At 42.2% G+C, this 22135-nt stretch overlaps 1 protein-coding gene across 1 annotated transcript in view; it reads left to right on the plus strand.

The window, feature by feature from the left end:
• The window catches only part of vwa5b1 (von Willebrand factor A domain containing 5B1), a 168542-nt gene that overhangs the window by 109209 nt on the left and 37198 nt on the right, over window positions 1-22135 (plus strand). Inside the window, exons 16-18 of the mRNA XM_073032499.1 lie at window positions 2010-2241; window positions 15712-16020; window positions 20414-20551. Coding sequence (XP_072888600.1) covers window positions 2010-2241; window positions 15712-16020; window positions 20414-20551 — 679 coding nt within the window. The remainder of the gene's footprint in view (window positions 1-2009; window positions 2242-15711; window positions 16021-20413; window positions 20552-22135) is intronic.

The following is a 22135-nucleotide window of genomic DNA, read 5'->3' on the forward strand; positions in this document are numbered from 1 at the left end:
AGAATATCTACTAACACCTTCTGCCTTCTGTGGATAAGCCAATTCCAAATCCACACGGCCAAGTTTCCCTGGATCCCATGTCTCCTGACTTTCTGAATGGGCCCACCATGAGGAAACTTGTCAAATGTCTTACTAAAATCCATATACATACCACATCTGTTGCTCTACCTTCATCAATTTGTTTTGTAACTTCCTCAAAAAAAGGCAATCAGTCTAATAAGGCATGAACGCCCCTGACAAAGACAGGCTGACAATCCCTAATCAGCCAATGCTTCTCCAAATGCTCACAAATCCCATCTCTAGGCAATAATTCTCCCACCACTGAAGTAAGACTCATTGGTCGATAATTCTCAGGGTTCTCCCTACTTTCTTGTACAAAGGAATTATATTTGCCACCCTCCAAACATCAGGTACTGGTCCTGTGGTCAGCGAGAAAGCAAAGATCAACACCAAAGGATCAACGTTAGTCACCATATATGTTTACGTATATTAGGAATTTGCTGTGGTGTGGTGCTCAGGCGTGAATTGCAACAAAAAGTAGCATTCAGTGGTTCAGTGGTTCAAATAAAGTCTGAGAATGTATATAGTATACAACCTGAAATTCTTACTCTTCACAGACATCCTCAAAACAGAGAGAAAAAACTCAAAGAATGATTGATAGAAATTCATTAGAATCCCAAAGCCCCTACCCATGCACAAGCAGCAGCAATGTATCCACCCCCCCACTTGCTCCAGCAAAAGCATCAACTCCTCCCCACCACCCACCGCACAAACATAGCAAAGCCTTCAGAAACCATGGTCTAGAGTCCATCAAAAACTACTGTCCATCACAACATTTCGACAACTCAGACAGTCTCTCTCGCTCACAAGTGAGGGAGCAGGATACCACTCCTCCAACAAACACGAGAGAGACCAGAAGCTCGCTGTTCCAGTGTTCCAATCTGCGGCGTCACTTGTCTGAGCCTCCTGACTCGAAGACCAACAGAGTCTTGCTCAGCATCGAGAGACAGAGAGATCGCTCAAGTGCCGGGGCCTCTGACAGCTGTCTCGATGTTTCAACCTCCCATGACGCTTCAGTTGGCAACATCGGTGAGGAATCAGGTCATCCACAGGAGCTCACCCCGAAGGTGCACCTGAAGATCCCAGACCGCCAGGCTGCTAGGAGGGTCACAAGAGTGAGAACCCACTGCCAGTGAAGAACATTGTTTGAGTGCAGCTGTAGATCACGGACTCCTACAGGACCCAAGCCACCTTGAAAAGGAAAAAAAAACAGTTTCGCAGGGTGAACTGGTTGAACTGGAGGAAGTCACCCATGTCCGCAAAAACTTCTGGCGCCATCTTTAGTATTCAACACTCAACAATTATACAGAATAAAGAATAAAATAAAATAAGAGGGTAAAATGTGCATAAATACATAAATACCAGCATGTATTTACAGTGTAAACAGCATTATAAAAAATGGTTTAATGTGTTTACAGTGTAATACATGTTTGTAGATAGAGGGGGTGGGGGATTGCTAACTAGAATGGTTGATCAGATTAACTGCCTGGTTGAAGACACTTCTAACATGGCGTGAAGTTTTCATTTTAGTAGCCCAATAGCACTTTCCAGAAGAGAGTTTTTGGAAATGCTAAGTTATATCAGTCCAGCACTAGGGACTTTACTATCTAAAAGTTTTTTCTGAATTTCCACTGAGCAATCCTTTCAATAACTCTGTTTTGAGCATGATAGCGGGATGGTATATGTAACATGATTACAGTGCTAGTGATTGGGTTTCAATTCCCACTGCTGTTTGTCATGAGATTGAATGTTCTCCTTGTGACCACGTGGGCCTCCTCTGGACGTTCTTGTTTCCTCACATACGAGTTAGGGTTAAAGAGTCTGGACATGCTATGTTGGACTATGTTGGTTGTTTAAGCAAACAACACATTTCACTGTATGTTTCTATGCAGATGTGACAAAATAAAGCTAATCTTTAATCTCTTTAACTGTGTTCTGTTTCTCTGCAGAGAGATGGAGCAAGCTCGTACATGAACATCACAGGGTCGAGACTCGGTGGGAAGATAAGACCGTCCTTGCTGCATCAGAGCTGTGTTTCAAACAGTCAGGATTCGGAGTCCTCCCAGATGCAGTGTATCACTCAGCAGGGACCCTCAGCAAGGGGCATGTTGCCCTGTGAGGGGAGCCTCACCTCCAGATCATCGACAGAGAGTGCGTCCTTTGGCAGCAGCACCGAACCTGGTGAGACGAGGTGCCAGGATGTGGAGGATGGGTGGGTGAAGTGGGATGCCTGGGGACTGAGGCAGCAAGTGGAAATCTGTGGTTGGAAGATTTTGGAGTCACAGGCTGACAGAGTGGTGAAAAAACACAAAAGATTCTGCAGATGTTGGCAATGTTGAATAACTCATACAAAATGCTGGAGAAACTCAATGTCAGACAGCATCTTAGAATAGAGATTAACCGGAGGATGGAGAATCTGTGGATTTCTTTGTCACAGGCGGCAGTTGAGGCCAAGTCAATGAGTATATTTAAAGTGAAGGTTGATAATTCAGTGTGTCAAAGGTTATGGGCAGGAGACAGGAGAATGGGGTTGAGAGGAATAATAAATCAGCCAGGATAGAATGGCAAAACAGGTTTGATGGGCTGAATGGCCTAATTCTGCTCCTATATTGTGTGGTCTCATCTATGGAGGAGAGTAATGTATCTGCCTCTATCGCCACTTCTAGCAGGGTATTCTATGCACTCATCACTCAGTGTAAAGAACGTATCTCTGACATCCCCCTCAGACTTTCCTCCAATTACCTTAAAATCAACCCCCCCCCCCCGTATTAGCCACTTTCATCCTGGGATAAAGTATCTGGCTATCTTCGCAATCTATGCCTCTTATCATTTTATACCCCTCCATCAAGCAACACACCATCCTCCTTCTCTCCAGTGAGAAAAGCCCTAGCTTGCTCAACTTATCCTCATAGGACACTCTCTCTAAACCAGGTAGCACCCTGGTAAATCTCCTGTGCAGCTTCTCTAAAGCTTCCACATCCTTCCTATAATGAGACAGGCAGAACTGAGCACAATATTCCAGGCGTGGTCTAATCAGAGTTTTACAGAGCAGCAACATTACCTAATGGCTCTTCAACTCAGTTCCCCGACTAATGAAGCCAACACACCATGTGCCTTCATAACAACCCGAACAACTTGCATGGCAACTTCGAGGGATCTATAGACATGGACCCCAAGATCCCTCTGTTCCTCCACACTGCAATGAATCCCGTCATTAACCCTATACTGTCAACTTATATGTCTTGGTTATAACAATAAATGTGTTCCTGCGGCTCGAGCTCTTTGCTGATCCTTTACGAGCAGCCCACTGCCAGTGGCTCCCCTTTGTTCAATATTGGCTCTTATTATGTGAAGAAACAGGGCTCACCAGTCAAACACAAAGAGAATAGTAGAATCAAATAGGAGAGGACCTGCACTTCAAAATGCAAGATTCAATATAGTTTAATGTCACTTCTTGTATACAGTTTAAAGAGAACAAAATAAATCTTAGTCTGGATCCGATGCAGCACAAAACAAAATCACAAAAGATAAAGAACATAATAATAATAACAATTCAATAAATATAAATACACAAGATAGCTTATATATAGTGATTGATTGCATGTCCATAAACTGACATAAGGCGACTGACCAGAAATAATTAAGTAGTGGGAAGAGGTGTTGATCAGCCTTACTGCTCGGGGAAAGTAACTGTTTTTGAGTCTGGTGGTCCTGGTGTGGATGCTACGTAGCCTCCCCACTGATGGGACTGGGATCCTTCCTGATGTTACTGGCCCGTTTCCAGCACCTTTCTGCATATGTGTCCTTGATGGTGGGTCGGCTGGTGCCAGTGATGTGTTGGGCTGCTTTGACGACCTGTTGTAGAGGCTTCCTGTCTGTGTCAGTGCAGTTTCTGTACTGAACAGTGATGCAGCTGGTCAGGATTCTCTCTACTGCACATCTGTAGAGTGCTGTGAGAACAGGTGTGCAAGGTCCAGCTCTCCTCAGAAAGTGGGTGAGCTTTCTTGACTGTGTAGGATTTGTTCTGGGACCATGAGAAGTTGTGCAGGAGGAAGACCATGTAAGGTGAAGGGGGAATGTTTAAAGATGCGCAGGGCAAGTTGGATTGTTTACTGTGGGGTGCCGCAGGCTGATGGGGAGACCTGATAGAAGTTTCTGGAACTGTGAGAAGCAGGCAGGCAGAATCCTTTCCTGGAGAAGGAACGACTTGTACTATCTATCTATCTATTGAGATGCAGCACAGGACAAACCCTTCCAGCCCTACGAGCCTCTCCCCATCCACTCTATTGAGGCCTTTCAACATTCCATCAGTTTCAATGAGGTCACCCTCATTATTCTGAATTCCAGTGAGAAGAGGCCCAGAGCCGTCAAACACTCCTCGTATGATAAGCTTCATAAGGTCTGGATCACATGGTTGGAAAGCACATATCTTATTGCTTGATGCGTTCTGTCTTTTCTGCTGAGCATTGTGGGTATGCCCTGTTGGCACCAGAATGTGTGGTGGCACTTGTGGGCTGCCCCCAGCTGATCCCGAAGTTGTGTCGGTTGATATCACTGTGATAAATAAATCTGAAATTCAGTCTTAACCAATTCTGAGAGTTAATAGACAGCTCTTACATGAACAAGGACATTATACGGAATCTCTAAAGTTCACGGAACATGTCAGAAAATCACATATAAACTGACATTTTATTAAATGCTGAGGTTTCCCATGGGAGCATTTTAATTTTGAATTTGTGGTTATCTGCTTTGTTTAGGGAGGAAGGCTTTGTCATGAAATAATAACAGGTTTATCAGACGTATCAATTTTGGATCAGGCCAGGGAGATGCTTTGTTCGCTGATTCTGACAGAAAAGCAGCTCGGTTTGTCACGTGGATGTCGCAACACACGAATGCTGCCAAGGGCTAATTAGCATTCACTGCTGATTGCAGAAGGCGGTTCACAACTGGCATGGTTGATCAGACACATGTTTATTAATGCCTTAATGGCTCAGTCCCACGTGCCCCAACAGAGTTAAAGATGGATGTTAAAACTTATAAACTGGTATATGAATAATTAATCAGGAATGTGTGTTGGGTAAGTGAAAGCTGAATGTTATCCAGCTTTTAGAAAAGTGAAATAATCAGCAATTTAACATCAGGAGCAAGGTAAGATGTCTCAGCTCAAGATTTTCTTCTCTGAATTTTGATTCCTCAGATTAATTTTTAAAAACCAAATTAAGTTCCTGTCTTTTTTACGTACAGAAGTTACTGTGATGTGAGTCTTGGGGAAGGAATGTGTGTTTGCAGTTCACTGAATTATGGATTCAGAGTATGCGTGTAATCAACCGTCTGAGATTTGTTAGATTACACTGCTATGACCGTTAAGTATCTGTTTTTGAAAAATTCAATAAAAAGATTTAAAAGGAAAAGAAAGATTACACCATAAGAGTTGGGAGCAGAATTAGGCCATTCAGCCCATCGTCTCTGCTCCGATGCCTTGTTGAAGGACTGAATTCAAGAGCCTGCTGCCTTCATTACTGGGGGGAAACTGAATTCAAGAGCCATGAGGTATTGTTGCAGATGTATAACCCAGGTTACACCACACTAGGAATATTGTGGTCATTTCTGGTCACCCCATTATAGGAAGGATGTGGGAGCTTTCGAGAGCGTGCAGAGGAGGTTTATCAGGATGCTGACTGAACTATAGGGTACGTCTTATGAGGACAGTTTGAGCAAAGGAGGATGAGAGGTGACTTGATAGAAGCATAGAGGCAGAGATAGAGTGGACAGCCAGAGACTTTTTCCCAGGGCCAAAATGGTTAATACAAGAGAGCATAACTTTAAGGTGATTGGAGGAAAATATAGGGGAAGGACCAGGATACGATTCTTTTTTACAGGAAGTGGTGGGTGCGTGGAAAGACCTGTCAGAGGTGGTGGTGGAGGCAGATACATTAGCCCCATTTACAAAACTGATAGGTAGGCACATGGATGATAGAACAATGGAGGGAAGCAGTAGAATGATCTTGGAGTAGGGTAAATATATATATTTTTGTTCTAATTGTGCTTCATTGCAACAATACTTGTGCATATGACAAGAATATTGATCTCTCCAATTCCCTTTCCTCTTTCTCTCCTTTTCCATTCCTTATTTTGGCTCTTCCTCTCATTTCTCCTCAGACACCCATCAACTTCCTCTGGAGACCCTCCTCCCTCCCTTTCACCCAGGGTCCACTCTCCTCTCCTATCAGATTCCTCCTTCTTCATCTCTTTACCTTTTCCACCTATCACCTCCCAGCTTCTTATTTCATCCCCCTCTCCATCAACCTTCAACAACGGAGGTTGTTGCTTCAACAACCTGAGGACTGGGAGAAATTCAGAGACCAGCAGAGGAGGACAAAGGACTTAATTAGGAAAGGGGAAAAAGATTATGAGAGAAAGCTGGCAGGGAACATAAAAACTGACTGTAAAAGCTTTTATAGATGCGTGAAAAGAAAAAGATTGGTCAAGACAAATATAGGTCCTTTACAGTCAGAAACAGGTGAATTGATCATTGAGAACAAAGACATGGCAGACCAATTGAATAACTACTTTGGCTCTGTCTTCACTGAGGAGGACATAAATAATCTTCCAGAAATAGTAAGGGACGGAGGGTCTAGTGAGATGGAGGAACTGAGGGAAATACATGTTAGTAGGGAAGTGGTGTTAGGTAAATTGAAGGGATTAAAGGCAGATAAATCCCCAGGGCCAGATGGTCTGCATCCCAGAGTGCTTAAGGAATCCAAGAAATAGTGGATGCATTAGTGATAATTTTTCAAAACTCCTTAGATTCTGGATTAGTTCCTGAGGATTGGAGGGTGGCTAATGTAACCCCACTTTTTAAAAAAGGAGGGAGAGAGAAACCGGGGAATTATAGACCGGTTAGTCTGACATCGGTGGTGGGGAAAATGCTAGAGTCAGTTATCAAAGATGTGATCACAGCACATTTGGAAAGAGGTGAAATCATTGGACAAAGTCAGCATGGATTTGTGAAAGGAAAATCATGTCTGATGAATCTTATAGAATTTTTTTAAGATGTGGATAGGGGAGAGCCAGTGGATGTGGTATATTTAGATTTTCAAAAGGCTTTTGACAAGGTCCCACACAGGAGATTAGTGTGCAAACTTAAAGCACACGGTATTGGGGGTATGGTATTGATGTGGATAGAGAATTGGTTGGCAGACAGGAAGCAAAGAGTGGGAGTAAATGGGACCTTTTCAGAATGGCAGGCAGTGACTAGTGGGGTACCGTAAGGCTCAGTGCTGGGACCCCAGTTGTTTACAATATATATTAATGATTTAGACGAGGGAATTAAATGCAGCATCTTCAAGTTTGCGGATGACACGAAGCTGGGTGGCGGTGTTAGCTGTGAGGAGGATGCAGGGTGACTTGGATAGGTTAGGTGAGTGGGCAAATTCATGGCAGATGCAATTTAATGTGGATAAATGTGAGGTTATCCACTTGGTTGCAAGAACAGGAAAACAGATTATTATCTGACCAGTGGCCGATTAGGAAAAGTGGAGATGCAACGAGACCTGGGTGTCATTGTACACCAGTCATTGAAGTCATGCAGGTACAGTAGGCGGTGAAAAAGGCAAATGGTATGTTGGCATTCATAGCAAAAGGATTTGAGTACAGGAGCAGGGAGGTTCTACTGCAGTTGTACAATGCCTTGGTGAGACCACACCTAGAATATTGTGTGCAGTTTTGGTCCCCTAATCTGAGGAAAGACATTCTTGCCATAGAGGGAGTACAGAGAAGGTTCACCAGATTGATTCCTGGGATGGCAGGACTTTCATATGAAGAAAGACTGGATCAACTAGGCTTATACTCACTGGAATTTAGAAGATTGAGGGGGAATCTTATTGAAACGTATAAAATTCTAAAGGGATTGGACAGGCTAGATGCAGGAAGATTGTTTCCGATGTTGGGGAAGTCCAGAACGAGGGGTCACAGTTTAAGGATAAAGGGGAAGCCTTTTAGGACCGAGATGAGGAAAAACTTCTTCACACAGAGAGTGGTGAATCTGTGGAATCCTCTGCCACAGGAAACAGTTGAGGCCGGTTCATTGGCTATATTTAAGAGGAAGTTAGATATGGCCCTTGTGGGTAAAGGGATCAGGGGGTATGGAGAGAAAGCAAGTACAGAGTTCTGAGTTGGATGATCAGCCATGATCATACTGAATGGCCTACTCCTGCACCTATTTTCTGTGTTTCTATGTTTAACCTTCCCCCATCTGGTCTCTCCTATCACCTGCCAGCTTGTCCTCCTCCCTCTCCCTCCAGCTTCTGATTCTGGCCTCTTCCCCTTCCTTTCCAGTCCTGATGAAGCGTCTCAGTCCGAAACATCAACTGCTTATTCTCTCCATAGACCTGCTGAGTTCCTCCAGCACTTTGTCTTATTACCAGCATCTCTTGTGTTTTTGACAGTGACGTTGACTTTGTCAAGTACAAGAGCCATTGTAATAGCTACTCCATTTCAAATTAAATGAGAGGGGGAAGCTGATGAAGAAAGGAAAATGTAAATTAGTGTCACAAAAGGGATTTACTAAAGCGAGGTCGGGCTCAGAGTAAACCATCAGCGAAGCTGCATGATGGTCAGGCTTGTGAGGAAAAGGTGGGATGACACTGTAAGGAAAGGTTGTGTTTAGTAATATGAATCATAGGTAACCCACGGGAAAGCAGCTGAATTCTAATCTTCTCCAGTGTGCTCGTGATTGCAAGCTATTGTTCTTAGTAACAATAGGATATATGCGGAGAAGCTAATTAGTTATTAAATGCATCTTTTATGTGATGCACTTGTTTTAATGAGATACTTCTCTTTAATAGTGTTGAGAATTCAACACAATTGGAATCTAGACAGGGGAAGTGGTGGAACTGCACTGATTTATTGTGGTTACAAAGTACAGTCTTCTTCGTACAGCCTCTGCTTCACTGTTTGCCAGCTGGTACTGTTTATGCTTTTGAGTACAAGAATGAAAGAAAAGTAAAGGCTGTCATCCTGGAAATACATGCCACGAAATACTTAAGAGATCACTGACCTCTGTTCAGCACTAACAAAAAAAGATTTTTAAAGATCAGCTTTATTTGTCATGTGTACATCAAAACATGCAGTGAAATGTATTGTTTGCATCAATGACCTACACAGTCCGGGGACGTGCTTGTGGACAGCCCCAAACATCGCCATGTTTCTGGCACCAATACAGCATGCCCGCAACTCACTAACCTTGACCTGTTCATCTTTGCGATGTGCAAGGAATGGAGAAAACCCACAAGTTCAGGAGCTGCAAGATGATATCGCAACACGTACAACAAACTGGAGGAGCTCAGCATCCGTGAAAACAAACAGTCAATGTTTTGGGCCAAGACCCTTTGTCAGGATGAAGTCTGTCCTGACGAAGGGTCTCGGTCCAAAACGTTGACTGCTCGTTTCCACGGATACTGCCCGACCTGCTGAGTTCCTCTAGTACGCCTTGCTTTGACCCCAGCATCTGCAGTGTACTTGGTGTTTAAGGTAATATCGCAGCTCTGTAAGTCTCTGGTTGGCTCACACTTGGAATATTCTGATCACTTTGAGTCGCCTCATTATATGAAGGATATGGAAGCTTTAGAGAGGGTGCAGAGGAGATTTACCAGGATGCTGCCTGGATTAGCGAGCATGTCTTCTGGGGATAGGCTGAGTGAGCTCGGGCTTTTCTCTTTGGAGTGAAGGAGGATGAGAGGTGACTTGCTAGAGGTGTACAAGATAGTGAGAGGCATAGATCGAGTGGGCAGAAACTTTTTCCCAGGACAGTAATGGCTAATTTCGGGGCCATACTTTAAAGGTGATTGGAAGACAATATAGGGGACGGGATGTAAGAAGTAAGTTCTTTACGTAGAGAGTGGTGGGTGCATGGAACACGCTGCCAGAGGTGGCGGTAGAGGCAGATATGGCAGATTAGTCAGCCGTGGTCAGCAGCTCGTCTAGCAGAGGAAAGCACTGGTCTCAAACCTCCACCATACTACACTGTAGTGTTCCATGTTCTATGTTGAGAGCTTCATATTACGCCAGGTGCAGAATGATCCAGCATAAGGAATCTTTATCCTTTTATACTTCCTAATGGATACAAATTCAAGGAGAGGTCCTCACATCAACACCAAAGCCCAGTCCCTGGGACACTGAAAATCTGAACCTGAAACGGGTGGAAATCACTTTGATAACTGGTTAGAGTCACAGAGACCACAGCACAGAAACAGGCCCTTTCATCCATCTGGTCTGAGCCAAGCTGCTACTCTGCTTAATTCCATCGACCCACAGCTGGACCATCCCAATGTTGATATCGATCCCACATCTACCACTTCCTCTGGTGGCTTCTTCCACATTCACACCACTCTCTGAGTGAAGATGTTCCCCCTTAGTTTCCTCTTAAATATTTCACCCTTCCTATGAACTCTTCTTAGTCTCACCCAAACTCATTGGAAAAGGCCTACTTTCATTTAGCCTATCTATACCCCTCATAGTTTTGTATACCTAAACAAATCTCCCTTTATTCCACAGGAAAGCACATCCATCATAAAGGACCCCCACCAACCCGGCCATGCTCTCTTCTTGCTGCTGCCATTAGGCAAGAAGTACAGGAGCCTCAGGGCTCACACCACCAGGTTCAGGAATAGTTATTACCCCTTAACCATCAGGCTCCTGAATCAGTGTGAATAACTTCACTCACCTGAACTCTGAACTGATTCCACAACCTACAGGCTCACTTTCAAAGACTCCACAACCATGTTCTCAGTATTGTTTGTTTATTTTTATTTGCAGAATTGTCTTTTCTTTTGGTTGTTTGTCAGTCTTTGCGTATAGTTTTTCATAAATTCTGCTGTATGTCTTCATTTTTCTGTAAATGCCTGCAAGAAAATTAATCTCTTGTTCTCATTATTATTTGTGTTTACTTATTTATTAATTATTAGCATTATTTGTGTTTTCGAGCTTACACAATTGATCTACTTTTGCACATTGATTGTCTGTCTGTGTGTAGTTTCTCATTGATTCTATTGTGTTTCTTTGTTCCACTGTGAATGCCTGCAAGAAAATAAATCTCAAGGTTGTATATGGTGATATAAACATACATTGATAATAAATTTACTTTGAACTTTGAGCTCATCCTCCTATGCTCCAGTGAATAAAGTCTATAATGCCCATTCAACCTTTACCTGTAACTCAGGTGCTCAAATTTCAGCAACACCTTGTAAATCTTCTCTGTATTCATATTTTGACCAGGATTTGATAGGATTTGTATTTATCTCCCTCCAGTAAGACTGATGAAGCTACCCACTATTCCACTCGGCAGCATCACAGGGCCACTATCTACAAACTTACAGAGGTTTATCGAATTGACTCAACAACTTTATATAAAAGGAGTTTATTCAAACTCACTGTTAGTAAGGATGTGGCTTGCAACAAGATTTAATTAGCAGCGATAAAACATAATAAGCTAGCTTCAGTCCATCCCTGCTGTGCACCGAGTGAACTGATTTAACAGCCAGTTAATCTAATTGATGTGGTATTGGTGACAGACGTTGCAAACATTTACTGGTCTGGTTGGGAAATTACAGAGATCTGAAATCTCTGAGAACAAAGCCAGTCACAACGCTGCTGGGCTCAAATTAAATTCTTGGATGTGTCTTTAGGCACTGAAGTCTAGATGTCCCCAACAGCAGCTGGAGACAGATTTCCATCTGCCTGAGAGGCTTGTGACTATCTGAAGGGAGGAACTACAGAGCTGACAGTTCAGTAATAAATCTGCTGGAGATCTTCAGCAGATTAGGCTGAATCTGCGGAGAGGGAAATCGAATTAACACAGAGACACACAAGGCTGCAGTGGCATTAAATGCTTATTGTTTTTCTTGTGAATACTGCTTTTGTTGCATTTTGATAGAAGGAATAAACACATAGACTATTTTCTAAATAGGGAGAAACAATCAGAGGTGCAAAGGGACTAGGGAGTCCTGATGCAGGATTCCCTAAAGGTTAATTTGCAGGTTGAGTTGTTGGTAATGAAAGCAAATGCAATCTGAGCATTCATTTCGAGAGGACTACAATATAAAAGCAAGGATGTAATGTTGAGGAATTATAAGGCCCTGGTGAGGTCTCACTTGGAGTATCATGAGCAGTTTTGGGCCCCTTATCTAAGAAAGGACGTGCTGACATTGTAGAGGGTCCAGAGGAGGTTCATGAAAATGATTCCAGGAATGAAGGGGGTAATATATGATGAGCATTTGATGGCTCTGGGCCTGTACTTGCTGAAGTTTAGAAGAATAAAGGGGGGGGGGGGGGGGAAGGGGATTCTCATTGAAACCTATTGAATATTGAAAGGCCTAGACAGAGTGGATGTGGACAGGACATTTCCTGTAGTGGGGGAGTCTAGAACCAGAGGGTATAGCCTCAGAATAGAGGGGTGTCCATTTAGAACAGAGATGATAAGTAATTTATTTAACCAGAGGGGAGGAATCTGTGGAATTCATTGCCACAGATGGCTGTGAAGGTCAAGACATTGGGTATATTTAGCATGGAGGCTGACTGGTTCTTGATTAGCAAGGGTGTCAAAGGTTATGAGGTGAAAGCAGGAGAATAGGGTTGAGTGGGATAAAAAAAATCAGCCATGATGGAATGGCAGAGCAGACTTGATGGGCTGAATGGCCTAATTCTCCTCCTATGTCTTATGGTCCTATGGTCTATATGGAAACGATTATCTTATTTCTGTTCTCAAAATTAATGGTGCATCTAATATTAGGCGGAAATTTAATTTACGTTTCATTTAAATTGATTCATTTCTTACGGAGAGCATCAGGAAATATTAGGTTGTTTCTTTAAGAGGACATTTGTTAAACTAGTGGTCTAGATATACATAAATCAATAATTCCACTGTCATTAGCTGGAACCTAGCCACACACACAGGTCATTCAAGGTGTTTGGGATTACTCAACACTGTACTACAGAGTACATGAGATACCTTCACCAATTAACCCAATATCGGAGCGACAGTAGAGAGAGTTCAGAGGAGGTTCATGAGAAGTATTATGGGAATGGACAGGTTATCATATGAGTAGTGTTTGAAGGGTCTGGGCCTGTACTCGCTGGGATTTAGAAGAATGAGGAGGGATCTCATTGAAACATTGAATATTGAAAGGCCTCGATAGAGCTGATGTGGAGAGGATGTGGTGACTGGGTCTAGGACCAGAGGGCACAGCCTCAAAATAGAGGGATGTCCATTTAGAACAGAGATGAGGAGGAATTTCTTTAGCTAGAGGATGGTAAATCGGTGAAATTCATAGCCCTTGGAGGCCAAGTCTCTGGGTGCATTTAAGGCGGAGGTTGATAAATTCGTGATTAGTCAGGGCATGAAAGGTTATGGGGAGAAGGCAGGAGATTGGGGTTGACAGGGAAATGGATCAGCCATTATGAAATGGTGGAGTAGACTTGATGGGCCAAATGGCCTAATTATGCTCCTATATCTTATGGTCTAATTCAACGACAAAACCAAAGTCAATTTATTATCAAGGTACATATATGTCACCGTGTATTACCCTGAGATTCATTTTCTTTCAGGCATTTACAAGAAGATAAAGAAATACAATAGATTTTTATGAAAAGCTATACGTAAACAATTCACTTACAGGATGAGAAAATCATGGAATGATAGAATTCTTTGCCTCAAGAGAGATGGTTCTGCCCGAAAGCACTGAATGGTCTGGGGCCAAAATACAACACCTTTATCATGATGTATTATGAACCTTCCCGAGATCACAGGTCATCTGGGGTGGGTTACCAACCCCAGGGTCAAATCTAAACATGATTAAGGAGCATTTAGTTACTCTGCTCCACATATCTGGAATAACCTTCCAGAGGATCTGAAGTCTGCCCCAACTTTAAGCTCTTTTAAATTGAGGCTTAAAACTTTTCTTTTTGTTGTAGTTTTTAATTAGAATGTTTGGCACTGTAAGTTTTATTAATCAAATCTATTTTTGTGTGATTTTATTCTCTAATATATTGTCTGAATCTTGACATTTGATTTCTATATCTTCTTTTATGTAAAGTACTTTGAACTGCCTAGTGTTTGAAAAGTGCTATCCAAATTAACTTGCTGATGAACTTTCATCATAGCTGAGAGGTAACGGTTTTAAGGCAGTACGAAAGCAATCTATTTAACAATTACTATCTGCTTTCTATTCTCAGTGTCATAAAATACAATAGCACAGAAACAGGCCACTCAGCCCATTTAGGGAATGCCAACCCGGTCTTCTCCCTAGTGCTGTCTACCAGCACCTGAATCATAGCCCTACATACCCCTCTCATCTACATACCAATTGGAACTTCTCTTAAATATTACAATTGAATCTGCATCTATCTTTTCCACTGGCAGCTTATTCCACACCCGCACCAACCTCTGAGTGAAGAAGTTTCTCCTTAGGTTCCCCTCAAGTCTTATCTTACTTTTCCTTATTTAGATAAAGTAATTTTTAAAGGGAATCTAAAGGGGACTACTTCAATTTTTCACCTGTCACCGTCAACGTATGACTTCTAGTTCCAGTCTCCCCCAACCTGAGGGGTAAGTGCCTGCAAACATTCACCCTGCCTCTGCCCCTCATAATTTTGTATCCCTCTATAGGATCTCCACTCTTTCTCCTATGCTCCAGTGGATCAAGCCCTAACCTCCTTGTTGTATGTCTACCTTCCTCAAAGTATTTTTTAAATCTTATTTTCTTCTGTCATATCCTCACTTCACCTGGCTTGGGAGCTTATAGGACACTATTATGGTAATGGATTTACTATTATAGTACTATATTTTATTATTACATTACATAATCCTAAAATAGGAAATCCTACAAAAAGTAGTGGATACGGCCAGTCCATCACAGGTAAAGCCCTCCCAACCATTGAGAAACCATGGTTACAAGAAACATTGTCACAGGAAAGCAGCATCCATCATCAGGGACCCCACCACACAGGGCATTCTCTCTCTCACAGCTGCCATCAGAAAGAAGGTACAAGAGCTTCAGGACCCACACCACCAAGTTCAGGAACAGTTATTACTCCTCAACCATCAGGCTCTTGAAACAAAGGGGATAACTTCACTCAACTTTACTTGCCCCCTGTATATGTTCCCACAACCTATGGACTCACTTTCAAGCACTTGACATCTCATGTTCTCGATATTTATTGCTTATTTATTTATCATTATTATTTCTTTCTTTTTGTATTTTCACACTTTGTTGAGTCTTTTGCATGCTGATTGAACACTCAAATTTGTGCAGTCTTTCATTGTTATTTTTCTATTATGATTTATTGTAAATGGCCGCGAGAAAATTAATCTCAGAGTTGTACGTGACAAGATGAATGTACTTTGATAATAAATTTACTTTGAACTTTGACACTTGATTCATCCTGTTTGACACACCTGTGAATATACTCCATGGGCTCCTGTACCCAATAAAGTGGCCACTGAGTGTAGAATATTATATTTGAATATTATATTTAAATATTATTATATATATTGATAATTGACTTTGACTGTGACACGTTAGATTAGCACATCTATGGATCTGTCTGCATTTTAATATCTCTTTTGAAGCACTATTTCTTGAATCTTGTTTTTAGGATATTTTCACTATCGATCCTCGACTCTCGAAGATGAGCCATCATTTGATCTCCAAGAGCAGTCGCAGATTTGTAATGCAGGCTGCCTTCAGAGCAAGCTCGATTGCAAGGCAGTCATTTCTGGGTTGCTCTGTGGCAAAGTCGCTGAGTGGGAAGTCACGTTCGATCTTCAGTCACTTCTTAATCAGCGGGCAAACTGTAAGACGCCGCAGGAAGACTTGTGGAGTGAAACAATCCACCAGCTGGCAGCCAAGTCCCTTATCCGAGACTTTGAGCAACTGGCCGAGAAAGAGGCGGAGCTAGAACAGGGTAAGGACATGAAGGGGTCATAGAATCATAGAACAGACAGCACAGAAGCAGGCCTTTTGGCCCATCTAGTCTGTGTAAAACTGTTAGTCCCATCAATCTGTATCCAGACTATTGCCTTACATGCACTTCCCATCCATATACCCATCCAAATTTCTCTTAAACGTTGAAATCGAACCTGTATCCACCACTTCCTCTAACAGCTCCTTGCACTCTCTCACCACCCTCTGAGTGAAGAGGTTTCCTGTCATTTTCCCCTTAAACATTTCACCTTTCACCCTTAACCAATGACCTTTAGTCCTAGTCTGTCACAGCCTTAGTGCATGTACCCTATCTATACCTCACATAATCTTGTATACCTCTCTCAAATCTCCCCCCATTCTTCAATGGAATAAAGTCCTAACATCTCCCTAAAGCTCAGGTCCTCAAGGGCTGGCGACGTCCTTGTCAATTTTCTCTGCATTGACTCGTATTGGATAGGGAGAACCCATCTCTACACGATGACCATAAAGAGAACAATCATTTTTCAAGTTACGGAAGGTTGTGTTTCTAAAAAATGCTTTGTCAAGTAAAATTTCATGTTGAAATGGCTGGTCAAAAGATTTTATCTCTGTTGCCCTCAATGTGCATGTGGACGCAGCTATGCAGTGAGCTAAACAATTTATCAAACATGACACAAGATGGAAACTTTCTTTCAGGGTTTTTAATGAGAAGATGTTTTATCTTGCTGCATAGTTGTGTCCACACGCACGGCATCTGCAGAACCTCTTTTAAATACAGTAGATTGGACCATCGGTTAATTGGGGCAACTGTTTATTTAGGACAATTCTTAAAGAACAAAAACTTATTGATAAAAATAGCCTGGATTCCTTTCACTACTTGAGACATTATGCCACTAAATTGGGTCAGGAGATTGTTGCTGCAGTTTCTAACTAGCATCAGTCACATGACTGCTAAGCACTATGTCATACTTAGAGCGAACAGTTTTTAAATAGCATCAGTGGTATGTGTTTGTGTTCACGAAACAGTGATTTTTGTCACTGATAATTGGCAAGAAGTAAGCAGTAAGACAATTCAGAACTGTTTCGCTCACTGCAGTTTCAAACATTCAGGCCTGGAGATGCCAGAAAAAGCTGGGAGTGAAAATGAAATGATTTCACTACTTCAACAATTTAGGAACTACAAAGGATTTGAAGGTAACATCAATCCTCTTGAATGTTACAATAAAAAAGAAGATTTGGAGGATGAAATCATCAAACACATTGTATAAAGGCTGTCCATTATCTGCCCTAGGTGTTTGTACCAATATGTTCACAGTCAACCGAAAGAACACAGCAGTGTACACAAGATGATTTCCTCCATCGATAACTGTTAGGAACTAATACACAGTTTTATAGTACTGTAGTAGTACTGGTAGTGTTCTAATTTGTTCTGTATTTCAGTTAAATACATAAATTGTTACTCAGTTAACTGGTAGTTCATCTTTTTTATACATTTTTTACTATTTCTGTGAAATTTCAGCTAATTGGGCCAAAATGTACTGGTCCTGAAGTGCCCCAATTAATCAGAATCCACCATGTTCATTTTTAATTGTGTTTCTTACTCTGAGAGCAGTAGAGTGAAAAGATGTTGCTGTTTCAAGAGCAAATAAAGAATGGATGGAGATGAATATCTTGCCTCAAATCAGAATAAAAACTGCGCACGAAGTGGTATATAAACAGGAAATGATGGTCATACAAACTGAACTGCCCCTTTAGAAGCCAGATCACTAATATATTTTGGAAAGTGTATTCTTGGGCAGAGAACCTTTCAAGATGATGAAAAAAAGAGTTGTAATTTGTAAGCAGACTGCTCACTGTGCCTGTATCACCGCGCCAGTGAAAATGTATGATTAGAATGCTTGTAAATAGAGAAATACTTGCATTCAGTGCATGACACGAGGTCTGTTACATTCAGTTACAAGCATGACCACATTGTTCATACAGAAAATGTCAATGAGCAGCCACCAAATCAACGTCCTGGGAAATTTGAGTTAAAGCTACCAATTACGTCCAAAATAAGTTTTTTATTTCAGCACTCCCCTATTCCTTTTTGCCGACTGCTCTGTTGAACACAAAAGGTTCCCGGTGGCCACCCATTTCAATTAAACTTCCCATACCTACATGTTGGTCCATGGCCTTTCCCACTGCCACGATGAGGCCACTCTCAGGTTGGGGGAGCAGCACCTCATATTCCACCTAGGTAGCCTCCAACATGATGGCATGAACATTAATTTCTCCAACATCCAGTAATTTCTTCTCCTTCACCCTTCTCTCTTTTCCCATGCTCCATTCTGGCACCTCTCATTCCCCTTCTATTCAGCTCCACCTGATTCCTCTCCTTCTTCCATTTCTCCCATAGTCCACTCTCCTCTCCTATCAGATCCCTTCACATCTTCCACCTATCACCTTCCAGTTTTTTAATTTCATCCCTCCTCCCCCACCCACCTTCCCCCTTACCTATCACTTGCCAGCTTGTACTCCTCCTCCTCCCTTCCCAACTTGTTATTCCAGCTACTCACCTCCCCCCCCCCCCATTGTTTTGCCTCATGCTCCCTTCCTTTCCAGTCCTGATGAAGGGTCGCTTTCCAAAAGTTTGACTTTATTCCCCTCCATAGATGCAGCCTGACCTGCTGAGCTCCTCAAGCATTGTGTGTGTGTGGTTCGGGATATCCAGCACTTGCAGAACCTCTTGTAAATATTAATTTTTAATTGTGTTTCCTCTGTGTTTATTTCCCCGTCTGTGCGTAATGGATTGCCTGGAGCCTGAGAATTGATTGATGTCTGGGAAACACAACTTACATCTGCAAATTAAAATCTACTCCCAGTGAGTGTCTCCACTCACAGCACTTTGCCTCCCAGGTCCAAGTTCACTTTTCACAAAGAACTTAAAGCATTGAGGTTCCCCTTTTTTGTAGAACATTTCTGTCTTTTCCCATAGCTCTACAAACCGTTCTTAAACGTAGAACGTTACAACACAGTACAGAGCTTTTTGTTCACAATGTGCCAACCTACACTAAGATCCATCTAACCCTTCCCTCCCACATAGCCCTCCATTTTTCTTTCATCCATGTGCCTGTCTTAAGAATTCCTTATATGTCCCTAATGTATCTGCTTCTGCCATCTCCCCAAGCAATGCATCCCACTCTCTGTGTGAAAAAACTACCTCTAAACTTTCCAACAATCTCCCAGAAGTTATGCCCTTTCATATTAGCCATTTCCATACAGGGTAAAAAGTCTCTGCTGTATAGTTTATCCTTGCCTCTTATCGTCTTATACACCTCTAGCAAGTCTCTTCTCATCCTCCTTTGCTCCAGAGAGAAAAGCCCGAGCTTGCTCAACATATTCTCATTGGACACACTCTCTAACCCAGGTAGCATCCTCATCTGCATCCTCTCTAAAACTTTCACGTCCTTCCTATAACGAGGCGACCAAAACTGAACACAATATTCCTGCTGAAGAGTCTCGGCTCAAAACATCGACTGTGCTCTTTTCATAGATGCTGCCTGGCTTGCTGAGTTCCTCCAGCATTTTGTGCAGATAATGAATTGTCACAGAGTTACTGAAATATAATTTAATTGTTATTTATCCCATGGATATGCTATGGGGAGTATCTATGTTTTGTCATTAATAAATTTTGTTTTGTGTGAATGCTAAACAAGACCAGAAGTGGACACAGCTGATCATAGCAAATATATATTATTTAATTTAAACAAATACATATATACAAGTGGCGATCTTATTAGTTACTTCCTGTACCTAATAATGTGGTCACTGAGTGTATGTCCATGGTCTGCTGCTGTGGTCCATCCACTTCAAGGTTCAACGTGTTGTGCATTCAGAGATACTCCTCTGCACACCACTGTTGTAACGTGTGGTTATTTGAGTTACTGTCACCTTCCTGTCAGCTTGAACTGGTCTGGCCATTCTCCTCTGACCTCTCTCATTAACAAGGTGTTTTCACTCACAGATGCCATTCACTGGATTTTTTTTTGTTTTTCACACCTTTCTCTGTAAACTCTAGAGACTGTTGTGCATGAAAATCCCAAGAGATCAGCAGTTTCTGAGATCCTCAAACCACCCTGTCTGGCACCAACAATCACTCTAGTCACTTAGATCACATTACTTCCCCATTTTGACATTTGGTCTGAACAACCAAACCTCTTGACCATGTCTGCATGCTTTTATGCATTGAGTTGCTGCCACATGATTGGCTGATTAGATATTTGCATTAACAAGTAGGTGTACAGGTGTACCTAATAAAGTGGCCACTGTGAGTATTTCTCTACAATGATCTTATCAGTACACCAAAGTTCAGATTACCAAATGTGCATGTGATTTTTGCCTTTGGGCTGCAGGCTCTGGACGAAGATACCAGCTGAACGCAATTCAAACCAGCAAAGTGTGCAATGTCATCAGCAAGTACACAGCTTTTGTCCCTATCTATCTCGACAACAAAGAGTATCTGCCAAACGTTATCGAGTATTCAAGTTCAGGTAATATGCTGTGCTATGCTGACCTAATGTCAACAGGTTCTTCAGAATATTGCTCGTTATTTAACAGTATGTCCAAGCGATTGAGAGGGAATGATCGCAGTTACAAAAAGGAAATTCTTCCATTCTCTGGGCACCCCCACTTTAACAATTTTCATCCAATCTGCACACCACAGCTGTAACATGTGGTTATTTGAGTTACTGTTGCCTTCCTATCAACTTGACCCAGGATTAATGCTGTTGCCAGACACTTGCACATTGAACCATAGAGTCATAGAGCACTACAGCACAGAAACAGGCCCTTCTGCCCATCTAGTCTATGCCAATCTGTTACTCTGCCTGGTCCCATTGACCCACCCCATAGCCCTCCATACCTCTCCCATCCATACACATGCCAACTTCTCTTTAGATGATATAATCGTACTGGTATCCATCAGTTCCACTGGCGCACGGTAGCATAGTGGTTAGGAGCATTGCTTTACAACACCAGCGATGATTGATCAGAGTTCAGTTCCTGCTGCTGTCTGTGAGGAGTTTGTTTGTTCTCTGCCCTGGCCGTGTGGCTTTCCTCCTCCAGGTGCTCCGGTTTCCTCACACATTCCAAAGGTTAGGCGTAGTTAGCTGTGGCCATGCTACGTTGGTGCCGGAAGCTGGACAACACTTGTAGGCTGCCCAGAACAATCCTCGCTGATTTGATTTGATTTGATTTGACAGAAATGAAGCATTTCAGTTTAAGATTCCATGTCTCCATGTGACAAGTAAACCTAAATCTTTATCACCAGTTTTATCACACTTACACCACCCTCAGATTCCCCTTAAATATTTTACCTTTCACCCTTAGCCTATGCCCTTTAGTTCTAATCTCATCCAACTCAGTAAAAAAAAGCCTGCTTTCATCTACCCTATCTATACCCCACATACTTTTGTAACCCTCTATCAAATCTCCCTTCACTCTTCTGCATTTCAGGCAAAAAGTCTTAATCTATTCAACCTTTCCCCATAACTCAGATCCTCAAGTCATGGCAACATTCTTGCAAATTTTCTTTATATTCGTTCAATCTTATTGGTATCTTTCCTGTAGGAAGGTGACCAGAACTGCACACAATACTCCAAATTTAGCCTCACTAAAATCTTATACAAATTCGACATAACATCCCAACTCCTGTACTCAACACAAGATATTGTGCAGGTGCTGGATATCCAGAGGAACACACACAACATGCTGGAGGAACTCAACAGATCAGGCAGAATCTATGGAAATCATCTATGAATGCAGGGAAATTTTACAAGGCTGTTGCAAGGATCTGAGGAGATGAATTTTAGGGAAAGGTTGAATAGGTTTGTACTTTATTCCCTGGAGTGTAGGAGAATGAGGAGAGATTTGATAGAGGTATACAAAATTATGAGGGGTATAAACGGGGTAAATGCAAGCAGGCTTTTTCCACAGAGGTTGGGTGGGACCAGAACTAGGGGTCATGGGTTAAGGGTAAAAGATGAAATGTTTAAGGGGAACATGAGGGGGAACTTCTTCACTCAGAGGGTGGTGAGAGTGTGGAACGAGCTGCCAGTGGAAGTGGTGATTGTGGG

This window comes from Hemitrygon akajei, chromosome 29 (genome assembly GCF_048418815.1).
Source record: "Hemitrygon akajei chromosome 29, sHemAka1.3, whole genome shotgun sequence".
Lineage (NCBI taxonomy): Eukaryota > Metazoa > Chordata > Chondrichthyes > Myliobatiformes > Dasyatidae > Hemitrygon > Hemitrygon akajei.